This window comes from Periplaneta americana, chromosome 16, assembly GCF_040183065.1.
Source record: "Periplaneta americana isolate PAMFEO1 chromosome 16, P.americana_PAMFEO1_priV1, whole genome shotgun sequence".
NCBI lineage: Eukaryota > Metazoa > Arthropoda > Insecta > Blattodea > Blattidae > Periplaneta > Periplaneta americana.
In genome coordinates, this window is record NC_091132.1 from 22,201,930 (window position 1) to 22,219,717 (window position 17,788).

General features: G+C 36.2%; 1 protein-coding gene across 1 annotated transcript; it reads right to left on the reverse strand.

The window, feature by feature from the left end:
- Positions 1-323: 323 nt before the first annotated feature.
- Positions 324-16,015, reverse strand: Dera (deoxyribose-phosphate aldolase). Its single transcript, XM_069849190.1, has 6 exons — positions 15,851-16,015; positions 13,204-13,394; positions 9,584-9,746; positions 7,278-7,571; positions 3,907-3,992; positions 324-1,954 (listed from the first exon to the last, which is right to left on the reverse strand). The coding sequence occupies exons 1-6, from the start codon at positions 15,879-15,881 to the stop codon at positions 1,748-1,750; spliced, it is 972 nt and encodes a 323-aa protein (XP_069705291.1). The 5' UTR covers positions 15,882-16,015; the 3' UTR covers positions 324-1,747.
- Positions 16,016-17,788: the final 1,773 nt, after the last annotated feature.

Consider the following 17,788-nt stretch of genomic DNA (forward strand, 5'->3'; position numbering starts at 1 on the left):
ATCAAATGTAACACAATACATTCAACCAACAACTTATTTTACGAAATACCCACCGAAACCGACCACTTATTTCATGAAATACCCACAGAAATAGTAGCAGCTTTAACACCGAAATCACCCATTTTATTCCACCAAAAGATGAGGAAGACCGAGAAAAAATACAACGCAAATATGCTGAACAGAATGAAGTATGACAACTATGAAGAATTTAAGAGAACACCAAAGGAAAGAGAAACATGGTCGAATCGACACAGAAAAGCCTTCAGAATTGATTGAGGTAGTACAATGAGTGGTGTAGTGTGCAAAATCCAATATTCATAAGATAAACTACAAAAAGTTTTACACTTACAAAAATAATACAATAATACAATTTAACAATATTATCTATACAGAAAACAAAGTCAATGGCATTTAAAGATCAGTCACCGATAAAAAGCAAAATTGCCATAAATTACAGTACGATTATTTAGTCCGAACAGTCGCCGACGATGTGCGCCTCGGTCAGGCGAGTCCATTTAATTATGCCAAGGGGTGTTTGAGTTAGTCTGTTACAGTTAAGCTGTACTGCATTCCTTTAGCGACTGCTCGCCCTCATCTCTACTCCGGAGCTCTCCCCACTACTCCTATTACTTTCCCTATTTCACGTCGTCGAGCTGTCAGGACTAAATAATTGGTCTGTACTAAATTATCAAACAGGTAAATCAGTTCAAATATTTAGGTAATAGTGTTTCATATAGAACTGAATTTGATATTAATCATAAATTAAACAATTTAATGAAGGTTACTGGTGTCATTAACAATGTGTTTAAATCAAAGCAAACTTTAACTAAAACCTGGATAAGATTGCATAACGTATTGGCTCTTTCGACTTCACAATACGGTTTTGAAAACTGGACAATCAAGGCAAAAAAAAAATCAAGAATAAATGCGGCAGAAATGAAATATTTAAGAACAGCAGGTTATAAATGGGACTACAAAATAAATACAGAAATTTTGGAAGAATTGAGAATGACATCAGTCTTTGAACAAGTTTTAAATTATCGAAGTGGATACAACATGTCAATAGGATGCCCCGCAATATATATCCTAGATTACTAAAAAATTACACCTCGGCAGGTACAAGAAATCCTGGAAGACTACTGAAATCTCTAATATGTGACTGGAATGGGCCAATATGTGGCCCAACTCCTTGGATGATGATGATGATGATGATGATGATGGTGATGATGGTGATGATGATAAAGTGTGCACTGTTTCAACAGGCACGTAAACCTGAACGTACATTTGGTGATTCAAAATCCGTTCAAATGGCTTAGAAGAAAAGACCATACCCAGAGAGAAAAATGACATTCCATCTACTCCTCACCCATCTATTTTCGTATGAAGAACACTGAAAACGTAATTTTTATGTGTTTTTTTTTTAATCCAATGCCACCAGGTTGTCTTTTCGACATTTCTGGTCTTCTCTCCTGCCCGTGGCTTAATTGTAACCCACTTCTGAGGTTGGGGCGCCTGGAAGGCGGAGTTACATTACCCCGATGATGTGATAGGATGATTATGATAATGTGGTGCCAGGAGAGGTCTTAAATCTAAACTTAACCTAAATTCCAGACCATGGACAAACACAGGAATAATGTAAAAGTTTAGATACCGATCTCTTGAAAAATCACAATTGCCACAATTACATCTTCGTGCTTCACATGAGAAAGTAATATACAATCTATACTTTACAAGCACAAGCTACAAATCAAGCTATTGAAAACTCATGAATTGCTGCATATCTTCCTGTAACATAGTGATATAACTGTCTTTCTATATCTCCCAGGAGACCAGAAGCTCCGATGCGGAACAGGTCAGGGTACTGCCAAGGTGTGCCAAGTTCCTCTTTCATTAGGATTAACCAACTAATAGAATCTTTGGCTGTCCGAATTCCTCCAGCAGGCTTAAATCCAACCTAGTATATAAGTACAATGAAGTCTTATGTTAAATGTTATACTTTTTAATAAAGAATATGAAGTATAATAGAAACTCAACACTGATTTCATTTCATTTCAGGGATACCTGCAGGGAGGTGAGGAAGCTAGTAGGGGTATGCAGATTTTTTTAAACAATTATACTCACAACTATATATATTTTTCATGCATGTTGCTTTCGTTACAATACAACACAGGGTAGATAATCGGCATAGAATGTTACTCTTAAAAATGAATACAGTAAAGTGGGGTTGCTATGGTCACTTTTTGGTGTTCTTTAAAAATACACCTCGTATTTTCTTACATGTTTAATTGAAAAAATTTGGATACATAGTTCTAATGAGATGGATGTTTCAAATTTTTTTTTAATGTAGTAACTGACTACAAAATAATTCTACATTGTGATCATAGTCATCCGCCAATCTGGGGATACTATGGTCACAATGTAAAACACTTCAAACGTTAGAAAGAGGTATGAGGTAACATTGGTAATAAAGAGAATTTTTTTTTAGCAAAAATGTTATATTAATCTCTATTTTAGCTTCATTTTTAACAGTAAAGAAGTCAAATTTTCACAAAATTTTCAACTGAAACTTCACTTTAACATTTTGCAAGACTAATAAAGGCAGAATCAATGTAATCGTAGAATATTACATGAGTAAATAAGTTTTAACATAAACTAAAACCAGTAAATCTAAGAAAGAAAGTTTTCCATGTCTGTTGTGTACTGGCTGTGGCAATATTTGAACTATGAGATCTTTATTTACTACAGAAATATCCGGAATTGCAGGCCATACAAAATAGTTTCTGCACCCTACACACTCAGCATTTTTACCTGTAATCCCAGATATTTCCTGCTACATGAAAAACTAAAATAAATCTAGAATAACTCTTCTCGGGTTCTCAGCCAGGTGAGTTGGAGATTAGCTTCCAAGCTTTCGACGGCTAGCTCTGCCATCTTCTTCAGGGACGAAGTGACGAAGATGGCAGAGCTAGCCATCGAAAGCTTGGAAGCTAATCTCCAACTCACCTGGCTGAGAACCCGAGAAGAGTTATTCTACATCAAACGCCGGGAAAGCCTCAAGTCATACATAAAATAAATCTGTTAAATAAAAATAGTCCCGAAATGTTAAGCTATGGTTTATATAAAAAAAAGTCAGTGAAAAGTGTATACATGTGAAAAAAAAATATACACTCTGACAATCTTATAAAATTGTGGCCTTTTTCTGGTAAGGAAACTTATTTTTGTGTTTATGACCCAGTAAACCCCGATACTGTGGTCACCCACTTGACGGTACCAAAGGTATCTGGGAAGTGTTTTATTCCTATTGAGATGAAAACCTGCAGGTACTCCTGTTTCACTTCAATAACACAGTATAGTAAAATCAATCATAACGGCAATATCAAAGCAACAGCACTTTTGCTGGGGTCAAAAATCTGCTGCGTTGCCACAGCCTGGGTTATCAGTGTTGCCACATTAGAAAGTTCACACGAACTTTCATGTTCAGTGAATATTCGAACCTTAAATTGGAGTATTATTTGCGTTTTGTGATGTGATTTAATAAAGAAAATCCACACAGTTTTTATGTTATTGAGTTACAATGAAGTGATTTAGAAATAAGATTCACATGGCTGTATTTTCAATAGCTGACATCATAAAATACGAACAGATATTTTTTTTATATTTATTAAATTATCTGGCAAAATCTCGTATCCGGAACTAGCCTCGTCTCTTCGGTGCCGGTAAGAGCGATTCTATAGGATTATGCAGGCATATACTGAGAGAAATGTAATTTTAAGAATTTAAGTTAATATGTCCGAAATATATATATATATATATATATATATATATATATATATATATATATATAAATATGATGTGTACATTGCTTTCAGGGTGTCTTTTTCTTAAAACTTGAAGTTGAAAACTTACTTTGTAACCAACTCGTTCATAGTAATTCCGAATTGCTCGACACATAACGATTCCAATTGGTAATGTTGCATTTACTGCTTCTTTTCCTATGAGGATATGAAGGAAAGAAAAAATATACATATTATATTAAAAGTGTGCTATGAGTAACTGGAACATTAGCATGTAAAATCCATTAATAAACACCCAAATATGAAAATCTGAATAAATAATAAATCATGTATGGTTTTAGCAAGACATGAAAGTGAAGTGTTGAAGTTTATTTCACTAGTTAATTATTATACCCTTCATAGCATGTAATTCTAACCATAGAAAGTACAGTATATTTATCGGAGGTAAAGAAGAATTTTACTGGAAGCAAGTAAAGAGATAGGTTTGGAAGTAAATGCCAAAAAGACAAAGTATATGATTATGTCTCGTGACGAGAATATTGTACGAAATGGAAATATAAAAATTGGAAATTTATCTTTTGAAGAGGTGGAGAAGTTCAAATATTTGGGAGCAACAGCAACAAATATAAATGATACTCGGGAGGAAATTAAACACAGAATAAATATGGGAAATGCCTGTTATTATTCGGTTGAGAAGCTTTTGTCATCTAGCCTTCTGTCAAAAAATCTGAAAGTTAGAATTTATAAAACAGTTATATTATCGGTTGTTCTGTATGGCTGTGAAACTTGGACTCTCACTTTGAGAGAGGAACAGAGATTAAGGGTGTTTGAGAATAAGGTTCTTAGGAAAATATTTGGGACTAAGAGGGATGAAGTTACAGGAGAATGGAGAAAGTTACACAACACAGAGCTGCACGCATTGTATACTTCACCTGACATAATTAGGACCATAAAATCCAGACATTTGAGATGGACAGGACATGTAGCACGTATGGGCGAATCCAGAAGTGCATATAGAGTGTTAGTTGGGAGGCCGGAGGGCAAAAGACCTTTGGGGAGGCCGAGACGTAGATGGGAAGATAATATTAAAATGGATTTGAGGGAGGTAGGATATGATGGTAGAGACTGGATTAATCTTGCTCAGGATAGGGACCAATGGCGGGCTTATGTGAGGGTGGCAATGAACCTCCGGGTTCCTTAAAAGCCAGTAAGTAAGTAAAGAAATCTTCCTTGCTGATCAGTCTAATAAATAAAGGTTAGCCACACATCAGGATTCTTATACATGATTATCCTTGCACTGTATCCTGCAATTTATTGCTTCCTTTCCAGACAACAATGGCAATATCCTATCTGTATGGTCATCTTCATCAGTGACGCAATCACATACTACATTTTAGTGTTCATACATTTTCATGACAAACCTAATTTCGAACAAAATTGATTTAGAACGAATAAATGACATTTTTTACTTATCTCCCGGAGTATGGGTAACCAGACTTTTAATTGGATATTGCAATTTGAACAAGCATCTACATATACTGGTCCTCAGTGATGACCAACTTGTAGGAAATGTGGGCTGGAGATTGAGTCATCATGTCTTATTTTGCTGGATTGCCCAGGTCTGAACCAAATCAGGTATTGTTATCACGGGAAACACAGGCTGACTTCCGAGGAATTTCAGGAAATTAAACCCATAGCAGCCAGGGTTGCCAGACATCCTGGATTTCCCAGGAGTGTTTTTCATTTTAATGGCGTGTCCTGGATTGAGTTATATTTGTCCCGGAATGTCAAACACATTCGAAAAATACAATTTTTTCTCATTTCTACAAAATAATTGAAAAATTCCTTACTAATTTTTTTTTCAATACCCTGCCCAACCTACATTCAATGTCGTCAACACTGTCTGCCACCTCTTATCAAGCTGTACTGAAACAAAAACGATAATACTGTACAATATCGTACTACATAGTATGTAGGCCTATTAGGCATTACACAGTATCTTAATTTTTTTACTCTTTTTGGAAGTTGATTTATTATTGATAGAATTTAAACACTGTATCATTCATTTTTTCTATATTAGAAGAGGCTGTAATATGACATTATTTTCATCAATAATTCAAAGGAAATTTCATAATCTAGCAAAAATGTACACAAGAAATAAAAGTCCGCATCTATGGAGTAATGGCTAGCGTGTCTGGCCGCGAAACCAGGTAGCCCGGGTTCGATTCCTGGTTGAGGTTTTTTTCGGGGTTTTCCCTCAACCCAATACAAGCAAATGCTGGGTAACTTTCGGTGCTGGACCCTGGACTCATTTCACCAGCATTATCACCTTCATTTCATTCAGACACTAAATAATCTGAGATGTTGATAAAGCATAATAAAATAGCCTACTTTAAAAAAAAAAAAAGGAATAAAAGTTTATGCCCTATATAATTAGTTGAAATATATAAAACGAATAAAATCAGTTGTATTGCAAATTGAATTAATTAAAATGTGTAGTCACATAAAGGCAGAATAAATATGGGAAATGTCTGTTATTATTCTGTTGAGAAGTTTCCTGTTTGCTTTAAAAAAAATCTGAAAGTCAGAATTTATAAAACAGTTATATTACCGGTTGTTCTGTATGGTTGTGAAACTTAGACTCTCACTTTTGAGAGAGGAACAGACATTAAGAGTGTTCGAGAATAAGGTGCTTAGAAAAATATTTGAGGCTAAGAGGGATGAAGTTACAGGAGAATGGAGAAAGTTACACAACGTAGAAGTGCAGGCATTGTATTCTTCACCTGACATAATTAGGGACATTAAATTCAGACGTTTGAAATGGGCAGGGCATACAGCACGTATGGGCGAATCCAGAAATGCATAGTGTGTTAGTTGGGAGGCGAAGGGAAAAAGACCTTTGGAGAGGCTGAGGCATAGATGGCAGGATAATATAACAATGGATTTGAGGAAGGTGGGATATGATGGTGAGACTAGATTAATCTTGCTCAGGATAGGGACCGATTGAGGGCTTATGTGAGGGCAGCATAGCATAGCCTAGCATAGCATAACATAACATATTTTGCTTTATAAACATTGTTAATAAAAAATACGGAAGTTGAAGCCTAGTAGAGGAATCAATGCAAAAATAAGAAGTTTAAGATCTTTGTTTGGATTTTTTAAATATATTGAGAACCTATATATAATCATAATTAAACAGAAAAACCTGATTAATACTTCCCACTCCCACTCTCTCCCCCCAAAAAGAAAAATCTTGCATACACCACTAGTGACAGTATGTTAGACAGAAGGGAAAACAGGCACGGATTCTTAACACGTCACTTGTAAAACAAAATGGTTGTTAACAAATTTAATTTCTGTATCTGCTTACAGTGTTACATACATACTTTATTATATATTTCATACCATGCCCATACGATATTTAGTGAAATTTTTACTACACACATCGTGTTAAAAAAATTTAATAGAATAATATTTACAGACCTGTGGAAGTCTTAATGAAGTCTGAGCCAGCCATCATGGCGACAAGTGAAGCTTTGTATACATTTGCCAATGAACCAAGTTCTCCTACTGCTAAAATGGTTTTCATGTGTGCCTTGGGACCACAAGCTTCCTTCATCTGCTGAATCTCTTGATAGAGTTTTTCCCATTGGTGGGTTAAAACCAGACTTCGATCCAGAACAACGTCAATCTCAGATGCACCATCTGCCACAGCCATTTTTATTTCTTCTAATCGTGTCTTCAGTAAGTACTGACCACTTGGAAAACCTGTTGCAACTGAGTGAAAATAAAAAAAAAAAACATGTTTTAGCAAGCTTCCTATTACACACCTGACATTCCTAATTGTCATCCAATTGTAAGTAAAAATACATAACCTAATGATCAGAATCAGGGGGCTCTATACAATAACTGAGGGACACAAATAATTGTAGCTAATCAACTAAGTACTGCATTTGTATATGTAGAGTATAAGGCTGGGTGCACACAGAATCAGATGTGGCGCGTGAGCAGACACAAAGAGACACGGAGAGACAACAGCGAATGACTGCTTGAAGTTCGTCACGAGGAGACTGTCTGATAGCTGCAGCGTACTGCACATGTGTTAGTTGTTGTTGTTTTCTAATGCCAAGCGTTTGACAATAAAGTCATTTGACCTCTTGCACTCCAATATTTTTCAAAGATATTATCATGGTCAGCCACTGAAGCACAGATTTTGAGGTGTTCCGAATCCATTTCTTGGTTTGAGTTGCGCAATGGGCAGTTAGGGGACTGATATATTCCAATTCTATGCAGGTGTTTGGCCAAACAATCATGGCCTGTTGCCAATCTAAATGCAGCTACAGACGATTTTCGTGGTAAATCGGGAATTAACTGTGGATTATGATGCAGAGAGTTCCATTTTTTCCCTTGGGATTGTCTTATCAAATTTTGTTTGTTGAAGTCTAAGTATGTAGATTTAATAAATCTTTTCCAAGAGTAATATGTAGATTTAGTAACAGGTCTGTAAGTAGCAGTGCTGCCCTTCTTTGCTAATAATGCATTCGCATTCTCGTTTCCCAGGATTCCACAATGGGATAGTATCCATTGGAATACAATTCTTTTATTGAGTGATATTAATTGAGAGAGCATTTTAGTTATTTCTGCTGTTTGAGATGAAGATGTGTGTTTAGAGACGATTGATAGAATAGCTGCTTTGGAGTCTGACAATACAACTGCATTTTTAAATTTATTGATATGAAATAGAAGATTCCTGAGACTTCTCCATCAAAACTTGTTCCATATCCAAGAGATCTATAAAGTGAGAAGAGGCAGCACGTAACACCTGCACCGGCACCTTGTTCTCTGGAGATCAAGGATCTGTCGGTATATAAATGAAGCCAGTTTTGTGGAGGGTACCTAATATTAATTGTCTCTAAAGACAATTGTTTCATTATTTCAGTGCTTACTTCTGATTTCAGTATTTCTTCTGTTAAATTTAGGTTATATTCTATATTTAATAGAGTTAAAGGGTTTGGTTTAGCACATGCATTAGTAGTGGCTATGATTTCACGCTTTCACTATCTACGAATACTATTGTTGTGTAGTGCATGTTATTCATAATGGAGATCGATGCGGATAAATTAGTACAGGAAATATACGTTCTGTAAAATCTTTGAAACAATATCACGACAATAATCATCATCATCATCTAAACGTGTATTAGGCCATGTGGCCTGTTAACGGACTTTCACAGGATGTCTGTCCTATTGATCTTTTCCCTGGCGATCTATAACAGAAGATCATTTTTGGGATTCTGCTGTTATTCAACCTGTTGATATAGTAAACAATAGGAAAACAATGAAATGGCGACAAACCTAAGAAAAAAATTATTGAATAATTTCGAGGCAAAAATTGTTCCGGGGCCGGGTATCGATTTGCTTAATTTGCATAATACACGTCACTGTTCGTTAACAGAAAACCACAATTTAAGTCACACAGAGTTAGTGTGCACTCAATGTTGATTGCTTGACGGTTGTCAGCCCACTTTGAGGTCTGTGGATATAGAGGGAAAAATTGGATCCATGTCTGGTAGAGTTCCCGGGTAGCTCAGTTGTGAGAGCATTGGTACATTTAACCAAAGGTCCCGGGTTCGATACCCGGCCCCAGAACAATTTTTCCCTCGAAATTATTGAAATCAACTTTACAGGGAGTTATATCTGAAAGCTTGATTTGCAAAAAAGTTATTGATGTTTGTCACTGGCAATGCTACTACAATGAAATGATATTCATAAGATGTGTAACATTTGTACCTGATGCAACAGTAATCTTGTCGGCCACTTCCATTTTCTTAAGTGCATTGACAGCATCTTTCACGCGAGCAGGGTAAACACAGACAGCAGCAGTCATCAGCCTATTGTCATCTTCATTGAAACCAAGAGCTGATGAAAGATCCGGAGGCAGTGGGTGTGCAGCCTGCGAACATTTCAATTCAAACCAGCAATTTTACTTTGAAAGAGTCCACTGCTTCGGATGCTGTAGTGGTCAGCATGTCTGACTAACGAAACTGGAATCGAATCCTGGTTGGGACAAGTTGCCTGGTTGAGTTAATTTTCGGTGCCAGATCCTGGGTTCATTTCACTGTCATCATCACCTTCATCTTCATCCAACCTGCCTACTTCCACACTCATGTCATCCTATCATATGGGGTGAAGAGAACTTGTCCTAATGGGCGCACCAACTTCAGAACAGAATTCTTCATCATAATCGTCAAAGAAAAGTAGGCAGTAAGCTATTTGCCAATATGCATGACGTTAGTGAAGACTAAAGGGGAGATTAACTGCCCTATACCGCTAAAGTTAAGTTTGGCTATTCAAGGACTACTGCAGATAATATACTGAAACTTTTGCAGGATAAAGACACAAGGTTTCTAAAGGTTCGTTCCAACAAGCGGTTCATGGATCAGTTCATGTACGGTTCCTGTACCATCTTATGCGCATGCGCTAGTTGAGCATCTGCTATGGGATTGAAACTGGACTGGACGCTGTTGGAACGCTTTCGCGGATTGTTATGTACTAAATCCAGAGATGCTATAACTGTGATCATCTTTGCTAAGAACGGGATGCTTAATTATTATCGTTTCGCAGCTAATTCTAATTGCAGAAAATAGAATTTCGATCATTTTCTATAAAAAGATGACAAAAAATGTGGAAGGCAAGAATTCCGATAATTCAACGTCTTATACTGGGGGACTCTCATCTAAAAATAGTTCTTTTTTTAATTATTAATGTATGTACGTTATTTATTATATTTTTAATCAAAGCTGCACGTTGAAATTGTAATTCACTGTTTCAATACCCGTATAATTTCCATTCCCTTTCTTTTTGGCGAAAATTTAAATTAAATCTCTAGTTTTATTATTCGTCTGCACTGTCACTTTTCATCTTTAACCTCAATGATGTGAACGGTCGGTCATGTCTTTCTTCAGTATCCAGGAGACGTTGGTGAGCTTATGCGCATGCGCGTCTTGCGTACTCTTCCGTACATGCCTCAATCCATGGACTATTTTTGACCGTTCCGAACCCGTGTCAAAAGCTTGTTGGAACGCCCGACTGCAGTACATGTTTCCGGTTCAGGACTGGTTCGGATTGTGTTGGAACGCTTTTTCTGTACTGCGCATGCTCACGATGGTTACGGACGGTTCCTGAGTGTTGTTGGAACGAACCTTAAGTAAACTGACGCAGATTTATCACGAAATACAAGTTGTAAAAAAAATCTGATTTTTTAAAATAATGTTGATTTTATTCAATGTTATATGCAAGTAAAAAAAGTCCGAGGTTTGGGAATTCTTTGTGCAGAGTGGGAGGCCAGCATTCAACATTACAACATCTGTAATTGTCTTCGCCGTATTAATGATATGCATCTTAACTTTGTAAGGAACCTACACCTTGAACAGCAACTGATTCTATGTACACTAAACATCAATAAGTCTTCTATTGCTCCCAACACTAAAGGTCGACAATTGAGGGAGATCTTGCGGAACAAGTTTTGAATCATGGTGTAAATTACCTCATAAGGGCAAAGGTGTTATCCTATATTCTGAGTGCCTCAAGGCAAATTCCTGGATGTCGTCAAAAGCAAATTTATCAATTTCAGAATATATTAATGCAATTAAAATGGCCAGCAATCTATCTGCGGTTAGATCTGTGCCCGGCAGAAGTTTCAACACAACCAGTTGTCGCCGACTGCAACGAGATGGAAACTCTTGGTCACGTGTTGGGATTCTGTCGAAAAACGGAGCTGCTGCGCAACAATCGACACCATAAGGCCAGGACCGGTATTGCTGATGTCCTCAAGCATCGTGGATGGGAAGTATACGAGGAGATTCACTGCGTTTCATCCTTAGATTCGAACAGAAGAGCAGATATTGTAGCCATCCACAGGACTCAATCTAAGGGACTAGTTCTTGATCCTACAATCCGGTTTGAGAGGGATGCCCTGCAGGCACAACACGTTGATGAGGAGAAGAAATCCATTTACGAGTCCTGCGTCCCTTATCTAAGTGAGAAATATAACATTCCCACTAGTCAGTGGAATGTTTATGGTCTTTTGTTTCGTGCACGTGGCACACTTCCTAAATTCACATGTGATATTTTAAAAGCACTCGGACTCCGATTTTTTGAAATTCAAAAAATTTTGTTGAATATTCTTAAGGATTCAATCCAAATATTACAATTACCATTTATATTTTGGCCATTGATGATTATATATATATATATATTTTTTTTTTTTTTTTCCATCAAACTAATAGACATACATCACTTAAAATCGCTGTTTGCGGAAAAAAAAAAAAAAGTTCGAAAATCATGGAGTGGTCATCCTTCAGAATTACCACATTTTTTAATACAGCTCTCTTCTCTAACAGATGATGATAAAATCGTGCTTGTAGTTTTTATACATTTATGCTCGACCATGCTGAAATGTAGTAATTATATACCTCGTAGCAGTCCTTTAATGCATGTCATTAAAGTACACCTACTCATTAAAGTACAGGTGTTTTCAGCCAATGACAACTCAGCTTACAGGTGTTCAGCCAATAACGAGTCAGCTTTGTACCGTTATAAAACCGCAAGTATCGATTATTCTCGGATATGCAATCGAAAGAGAATTAGCGAAAAGTCATGGAGGCTGGAAATCCAATACTGTCGCAGAAGGTTATGTTCTGTTACTATAATAATTAGCGTTAATTGTAAATAATATTAAAATAAATTCAATTTGTCATCTCGTTTTTCAATGTCGAATTCAATAATCAAGGTTATACCAAGTTTAACGGGATTACATCAAGGTCAATGACATTATTGTTCCTCGGAAAAAAATCAATACTTTCGCGTCTGCGCACATCTTACAATTCACGACCTAGAACAAGGTCACTTCCGATCTTGTCAGATACAAATAAAATGTATACATATGAATAATTTCAAGTTAGAAATATGATCGAGTATAAAAAGTCGTATGAAACTCGCCTATAATGATAATTAAGAAGCTCATATGAAAATTATGAAACTCGCTTGCGCTCATTTCATAAACATCCATACTCGCTTCTTAATTACTATCATTATAGGCTCGTTGCATAATGTACTATTTTAACACATACACTGCATTGCTTCCTGCTTGCTTCCAATTTAAATGGAAGGTCAATCCATAACAAACGATCCAGAAATATATGAAATGGTAGCTCGACCATTTTCAAATGTTTTATTTTTTAATAGAAATGACTTCTATCTGTAAGTAGATAGAAATTAGTATTAGTTTATTTTTATTTGCCTTCATATAAAAATGGCAGCCATTATTGTATTATGGCATTTAACATTTCTCGGTTTACTAGAAAATGGGTCACAGTCCTGCTAAGCTAAATGGATAGCGTGAGTATTACCTTAAAGCACAACCGTGTCACATTGCTAGTGGTGTCATCACCACCAAGTGTCGTGAGATCAATGCAAGTCACTGCTCGTAGAAGCCAAGCAGCTTGCCATTCCTTCTTAACAGAAAGGCGAGACTGGAGTTGGGTAGCACGCAGTTTGACAGCAGGTAAATTTATATGTACATTGTTCAACCATCCCAAATCTAAACAAGAAAACCAATCACAAATACTCATGCCAACGGGTAAAATAGGGTTACAGACAGACAGATAGGTAGATAGATTTATTCGTTCCATAATATTCTTACATTTGCTTTATAGCATAGAATAAAGAACATGTCCAATTCTTACGTTTAACAATAAGATGCAATACATATAAAATGGAAATATGAAATAAGTACAGAATTAATACCTTAATAACAGTAATATTTTATACAATGAAGTATGTTTACCATTTAATAGTATTATAATATTTACACAGTACTGTGAAATGTCAAGAATTCATCTACAGAATGGAAAGTGTGAGATATTAAGTAATTTTTTAGTTTTACCTTAAATAATGCAGGGTTTTGGCTATGATTCTTAATGTCTTCAGGAAGACTATTGAACATTTTTATCACCATGTAACGTACTCCCCTTTGAAAGCATGATAAATTTGATGATGGCGTATGAAAATCATTCCTTCTGCGGGTATTTATACTATGTATGGCTGAGTTAGTTGGAAAATTTTCTTTATTACATAAGAGGAAATTGATTGTAGAGTATGTGTATTGATTTGTTAAGGTTAGAATCTCTAATTTTTTAAAAAATAATCTACATGATTCTCTAGCCTTTGCTCCAACTATTATTCTAATGGCTCTTTTTTGTAATAAGAATATATTTTTACTATCTGCAGAATTTCCCCAAAATATTATTCCGTAGGACATAAAGGAATGAAAATAGGCAAAATATATTGTCTTTAAGATACTGCTGTTTAGAAATTGTTGTAACGACCTAATTGCGAAGCATGCTGAGCTAAGTTTGGGGGTTATTTCTTTGATATGATTTTTCCAATTTATTGTATTATTAATATGCAAACCAAGAAATTTGGTTGTTGATGTTTCTAGTAGAGGTATATTGTTGATAGTTGTGTCCAATATTTGGATAATAATGATAATAATAATAATAATAATAATAATAATAATAATAATAATAATAATAATAATAATAATCACAAATACTAAGGACGCAAAAGTGTCTTGGCCACCATTCAACATGTGAGCTTTCGAAATACAAGACATTACTAACATCCCATTATCTAACCGAGTATTAGACCTTGTTTCAGTTTCATGATGGGCTTTCTATATTTGTCTATTTTTTTAATTGGGTTATTTTACAAAGCTGTATGAACATCTCAGGTTATTTAGTGTCTGAATGAAATGGTGATAATGCCGGTGAAATGAGTTCGGGGTCCAGCACCGAAAATTACCCAGTAAATTATTTGCTTGTATTGGGTTGAGGGAAAATCCTGGAAAAATCTCAACCAGGTAACTTGTCCCGACCGAGATTCGAACCCAGGCCACCAAGTTTTGTGGTTAGATGCGCTGTTACTCCACAGGTGTGGACTATATTTCAAGCATTTTCTTTAGAGCTATGCTATTATTCATGTGGAAAACATTTGAAGGGTTTTTTGAAAAAAGAACCATAGTTCAAAAAATGCAAATTTGAGATATTAAGCATATGGTGAAGATATTGTAGCACTCATGTATTGAATTAATTGTCAGTGGAAAAAATACCATAGGCCCAAGATCTAGAAGTGAAAATTAATGTCAGTGATTTTCATAAAACCATAGTCCAAAGACTTTTTTTTGTGAAAAGTCATTGTCCAGCCAGGGCAATGGTAGCATTTACAAATCCATTTTTATTAATCTTGTTCAAGATAGGGACCGATGGCGGGCTTATGTGAGGGCGGCAATGAACCTCCGGGTTCCTTAAAAGCCATTTGTAAGTAAGGCCTATATTTTTGTACATCTCAAAGTTGCAATTCTGATGTAACATCTATGAATATCATAAATTAGACGCAAAGAATGATTATGGACCTAAAGTTCACTTGTACGGTTCTCATCCAGAAAAATTTGGTTTTCTTCTCTATCCCCCTCTCTCCTTCTCAGTTATACGTAGCCTGTCAGTGACAAGCTTACGTAAGGTTTGATAAGTAGATGCATTAGTAACAAGTAGTTTTGCTGTCAGTAATAAGGTTATGTAGTGTTTGATAGGAAACTAGATTAGTTAAAAGTAGCCTCACTGTCAATGATTAGAGATTTGATGAGGAGATAATTAGTGACAAGTTCTTCGAGCAGAAGTGGCATATGTGAATATCACATCCATTACCCCTGTTTCCAAGTAAATAGGTATTGCACGTTTATCGCAGGTAATTCCATTAATATGGGGGAATACTTTACTGACAATTAGGCCTACTTATAAAAATGACGGTACGAAATGACCATTAACCTAACCTGTGCTTATCAATTACCTAATATCTATGTACAGCAGGCCAACATTAAATTGTTTTTTCGAATGAGTGAACTGTGGTACCGTAATCCTTCTGTCAGTACATTCCTATCCAGTATTTGGATTCATGACAAAGTAAAAACTTGGAAGAAAATAATTTAGTTATATTTACCTAATTCACAACCAGGATTCCTATCGCCCATAATGAATGAACATGTACAAAAAGTATAAACACACAAATAAAAAAATTTTAAATTCTATGCAGACTCCCACAGAATCCAGTCACATGGCATACCGGTACCATGATACTCTTGAATCTTCTTGCCAACTCGATTCTTAAAAACTCACTACACAACAGTGCAGATGCAGCCAACTTATTATATTATCAATGTAAAACTTTTTTTTGTCTCTATAACTGTTAAGAAACCCCGCTAAAACCTTATTTCAGCAATTACACATTTAATAAATTTGACCTACTAAACTAATACGCCAAAACACCAGATCTAGTGTGAAAACAGCTGTATTGGTTATACTGCCACAAGTTTACCCGCGGTCTATGAGTTTACCTTTCATAATAATAATAATAATAAAAGTATGGCAGCAACATTCTTTTGAGCCAGGCTCCTATCTGACACCACATCCATTCAAATATACCATATGTTCTTAACTTTGAATACATATAGGGCTAAATCTGGACTCTAAACTACTGATGAGAAACAGGCCATTTACACTTTAAAACTGCTCTAAAATACGCTAGCATAATAGGAATAGAACAATGATATTTACAACGTTTCTCAAACTATGGTCCGCGGACCACCTGTGGTCCTCGAGGTCTGTCCTTGTGGTTCTTCAAAAAAAGACAGAAGAAAAAATAAAATTCAAACGAACTGCGTATCACACTATAGCTTAAAATCTCAGTCTGGAAATGACACATGACAATAGAATTTCACTTTTTCTCCCAGTACTGACATTTTATGAAATTTATTATCCTACCCATCTACAGCAACAAAAGAGGGATTTAAAGCACTATACACATAGTGTTTCTCGACATCTTTTCCCTGCGCATCTGGCGCAGCGCCTGTAATCCAGGTACAGTAGCGTGCAAATTAATCCGAACAACGTAATTACTTATGCAAAAACACTCGAACGGGATAAAAAAAAAGTATCTAAGACATACCTCAGTAATCTATGTGGCCTCCCTTGTTCCTAATAACAGCTCTGAGACGATTTGGCATGGATTCCACTAATTTCCCACAAATATTCTTCATTTCTTCATCGCGAAGCCATACACCAATGAGGGCAGAAATCATCTTCTCCTTTGTAGAACAATCCATTTTTTGCATTCTTCTTTTGCAAATTGACCACAAGTTCTCAATGGGGTTGATGTCGGGTGAGTTGCCTGGCCAGGGGAGTACCTGAATGTTCTTCTTGTTGAAGAATTCTGTAGTTTTTCGAGACGTATGGCATGGTGCCAGGTCTTGTTGGAACACACCTCTGCCATCCGGAAATGATTTTTGCAGCTGGGGTACGATTCTGGTTTCCAATAAGTGAATATATTTGTCAGAATTCATCATTCCCTTGATAGGTATTAATGCTCCAGGCCCTTCATGTGTAAAACAACCCCAAAACATTACTTTAGGGGGGTATTTGGGTGCTTGTTGGAGATGAGCTGCTGTTACTTTTTCGGATCCTTTCCGTACGTAAGAAACACGGTGGCCGTGGACCTCGAAATGAGACTCATCGGAGAAAAGTACATTCTTCCAGTCCAATGTTGATGTAATTTTGTCCACATTAAGCGTTTTTTTTTTTGCACATAACCGGGGTTAGCAGTTGCTTCTTAATAGGCTTACAAGCCCTTCATCCAGCTTCCAAAATCCTACGCCGCACTGTTGTGACGTGAATATTCGCCCCAGTGGTAGCCATTAACTCGCGGGTTAAGTCGACAGCAGTTAGTCTAGGATTTAATTTACTTTTCCTGACAATTAAACGATCATCTGCAGGTGAAGTCTTCCTTTTCCGGCCACAGTTTCCTTTTTTCTGGGGTGTGATGGATCCAGTCTCCCTGTATCGTTTTATGATCGAATTAACAGTAGCCAAACCGATGTGACAT

Coding starts and splice junctions, on each gene's coding strand:
- Dera (XM_069849190.1), bottom strand. CDS start 15,881: ATGGGCGATAGGAATCCTGGTTGTGAATTAG. Junction 9,747..13,203: donor TGACACGGTTGTGCTTTAAG/GTAATACTCACG, acceptor AAATGTTCGCAG/GCTGCACACCCACTGCCTCC. Junction 7,572..9,583: donor CAAGATTACTGTTGCATCAG/GTACAAATGTTA, acceptor ATTTTCACTCAG/TTGCAACAGGTTTTCCAAGT.